The sequence below is a fragment of the Coffea arabica genome, chromosome 10e (assembly GCF_036785885.1).
Source record: "Coffea arabica cultivar ET-39 chromosome 10e, Coffea Arabica ET-39 HiFi, whole genome shotgun sequence".
NCBI classification, from domain to species: Eukaryota; Viridiplantae; Streptophyta; class Magnoliopsida; order Gentianales; family Rubiaceae; genus Coffea; species Coffea arabica.
This window is the reverse complement of record NC_092328.1, coordinates 29,077,684-29,080,869: the sequence shown is the minus strand read 5'-3', so window position 1 is coordinate 29,080,869 and position 3,186 is coordinate 29,077,684. Positions and strand designations below refer to the sequence as shown.

Sequence of the window (3,186 nt, the reverse complement as noted above, 5' to 3'; positions counted from 1 at the left end):
GAAGTATTATAGGTGAACTTGGTCGGGGAAAGTCAAGAGCATGTAGCTCCTAGTGACCCTGAGGAGGTGGTGGAGTCGGCTGGATCAGTGACAAATTAAGCTAGAGATCTAGGGTTTGGGGGTTGTGCAAGGTAGTTAGGACATAGTATAGGATGGTTGGGATGACACGTCACCTTTCTTGTTTTGCTTTTGATATTGACGTGTTACGTTTGATATATATAGTGTACTCTTTTGTTCTATGTCTTTTGGTTGCTATAAGTACTTGATTTTGTTAGGTTGATAAGTACAGTACTTTATGACTTGATATGTGAATTTCTATGATATGTATATAAAGAAAGTATGTTATTTTAAATGTACTATATTATTTTCATTTTATGATTTGAAAATGCTTTTATTGATCTTTATAGTTACTTTATTTTGCTTATACCTATATAGTCTATTTTTCAAAAGAGGTATGGAAGGTAGACGAAGTCAGAGACACGGTTCTAGCCGTGGAGTGGAGCTAGACAAGTACAAGAACCGAGCGAAGAGAGAGATGCGACGGCCGAGCAACAACCTGAACCTGGAATTGAAGGAGGGGATCAAGTAGCAACGGCAATCTAGCAAATGACTAATATTTTAGCTCGATTGGTAGAGCAGCAGGGTCAAGTCCCTGTCAATCAGCCTAGGGACCCTGAAATAGGCGAAGATAGGGCCCTAGAGCGGTTTCAAAAGTTTTCTCCTTCCAAGTTTCTTGGAGGGACAGACCCGAAAGTAGCGGAGAGATGGATGGAAACAATGATTAATATTTTTGCCGTCTTGAATTATACGGAGGAAAGACATGTGAACTTTGCCGTATTCCAATTTAAGGGACCAGCCAGAGCCTGGTGGAATGTAATTAGGGTAAGTGGGAGAGAGAACGGATAGTATGGACCTGGTTGCACTTTGTGCGAGAGTTTAATAAGAAATATCTTCCACCAATAGTCCAGGAGAAAAGAGAGGATGATTTTATTAAGCTATGTCAGGGAGCCTTAAGTATATCTGAGTATGAGACTCAGTTCACCAAATTATTCAAGTTTGCTCCTGAATTGATAGCTACGGAGCAAAAGAGGGTGAGGCGATTTGTACAGGGGTTAAATATAGAAATACAAGAGGCTTTGGCGGCGGCACAAATTAATACTTTCACAGAGGTTCTTGAGAAAGCTCAGAGGATAGAAATTGCAAGGGTGCAAGTGAAGGCTTTTCATGCAAGAAAGAAAGATGCGTCTAGTGGAGACCAAGGGCAGGAACAAGGTGATCAAGGTATGCCACCCCCTAAGGTGGGTCGAGGAGTTGGTGGTGTGAGAATTTCGGGGACATTTAAGGGAGTTACTCCGAGAGGAGCCCCAAGTGGAAGAGGACAATTGAGAGGTGGCTCACAAGGAGATCAAACATCAATCCTTCACTTATTTTATGGATATTGTGGAAAGACCAATCATACTGAGGATAATTGTTGGCAAAAGGCACGAAAATGTTTATGGTGTGATAGTGCTGAGCACCAGATTGCAATCTGTCCCCTCTTCTGTGAGACTCAGCAGTTAGATAGGTCAAATCCTAAACAACCAAATATAGGAGGGAATAGACCCAGAGTGCCTTCCAGAGTATATGCCTTAGACCACCAGCAAGTGCCTAACCCATCTAAAGTGGTAGAAGGTACAATTCATGTTTTCCATTGTCTGGCTAAAATTTTGATAGATCTTGGTGTCACTCATTCTCTGGTGAACCCTAACTTTATGTGTGCCATTGATGTGAAAGTCGAGAGGTTACCATATGACCTGGAAACATTCATGTAAACCTAGATAATCCTAAACTTAAGAAAGTAATCCGAAACCTGTGGTTTACCATATCAAGAATCAAAGGCCGAGTTAGAGGATCTAGAAATAAGGGTTATCAATTGGATGAAAGGAAAGGCAAGTGACTTTCGTGGTATTCCAGTTTAAAAGAGTGGATTGTTATGGCGAAACATATCAAAGATTAAGTAGAATTCGGTACATTAAGTTTAATCGGTGTGATACTTTTATGTTATTGGTTAGTGCATTAGCAAGAATTTTAAGTTGTAAATGATTTGGGATTTAGGGTTTTAGCTTAGTTATCGAGACTTAGTTAAGAATGAATGAGGACTCTCACTTGCAATTCATAAGTAAGGTCTGACTAATGGTGAAACCTGGGAGTTAGAGACGAACGTGCAAGAGAAGTACCCTGAGCTATTTCCAAAAAAAGGTATGAATTTCGAGGTTGAAATTCTTTTAATGGAGAGAGAGTGTGCGGACTTGAAAATTACCTATATTTTCCTTATAATCCTCTTTTATTTTGAATAAGTTGATTTATAATTCCTTTTACTACTAATTTACTTTCTCAATAGTTGCAATAAATAATAGAATCGAACGTTTTACTTTTACTTTTATAGTTAGAGCAAACTAGGATTTTTGCGCATTTTGGTAGTGTGATCAATTGGTGAGGTGTGTGTACTAAATTTGGTGGATAAGAGCAGGTATTAGGCAAGATGAAGTATGTGATTAGAAATGCTAAAAATAAGTTAGTGGATCATAAGTTAAAACAAAAGTATAAAGGAGTTAAAAAAGTAGGCTTGAACCGACGTGCGCCATTTGTTACCGGTTGAATACACCACTTGATCAATACTTTCTTACCCTAATCTCCTTGATTTTATTTCATTTAATCCTCCCTAAATTAACTCTAAAGCCAGCCAAAATTATTGACCAAGAAAAGGAAAAAAAAAAAGAGGAAAAACTTGGCCTTGCCAAGTGTCAATGATCCAAGACAAGTTTGACCAAGGCAACTTTCGTTCTTCTTATCTTTCTTTTGGACCAATTTTGCTATCTTTCTTGTGGACCAATTTTGCTTCACTTCTTTCTTGTCTTGGCCGAACCTTGGGAGAGGAAGAGAGAGGAGAAAAACTTCCATTTTCACCTTGATTCTTGCCTTGTTTAAGTTAGAATCACAAAACTAAATCGAATAAACTAGTACTAAGGAAGCAAGGAAGCTTGTAGCGGAGAGTTTTTAGCGAGGAAGCCTTGGTTCTTCACTTTCTTCAAGGGATTGAAGGTATAAGATGAACAACTTCCTTTCTCTTTCTTATTCTTGCAAGTTATGGTGAAGATGACTTGAAACTTGGAATTTTAAGGATAATAATCTAGATTTTGCGAAGAT

At 38.6% G+C, this 3,186-nt stretch overlaps 1 protein-coding gene across 1 annotated transcript; it reads left to right on the top strand.

The window, feature by feature from the left end:
- The first annotated feature begins 606 nt into the window (after positions 1–606).
- LOC140015187 (uncharacterized) lies at positions 607–1,811 on the top strand. Its single transcript, XM_072067094.1, has 2 exons — positions 607–882; positions 969–1,811. Exons 1-2 carry the CDS (start codon positions 607–609, stop codon positions 1,809–1,811), a joined length of 1,119 nt encoding a protein of 372 aa, XP_071923195.1.
- Positions 1,812–3,186: the final 1,375 nt, after the last annotated feature.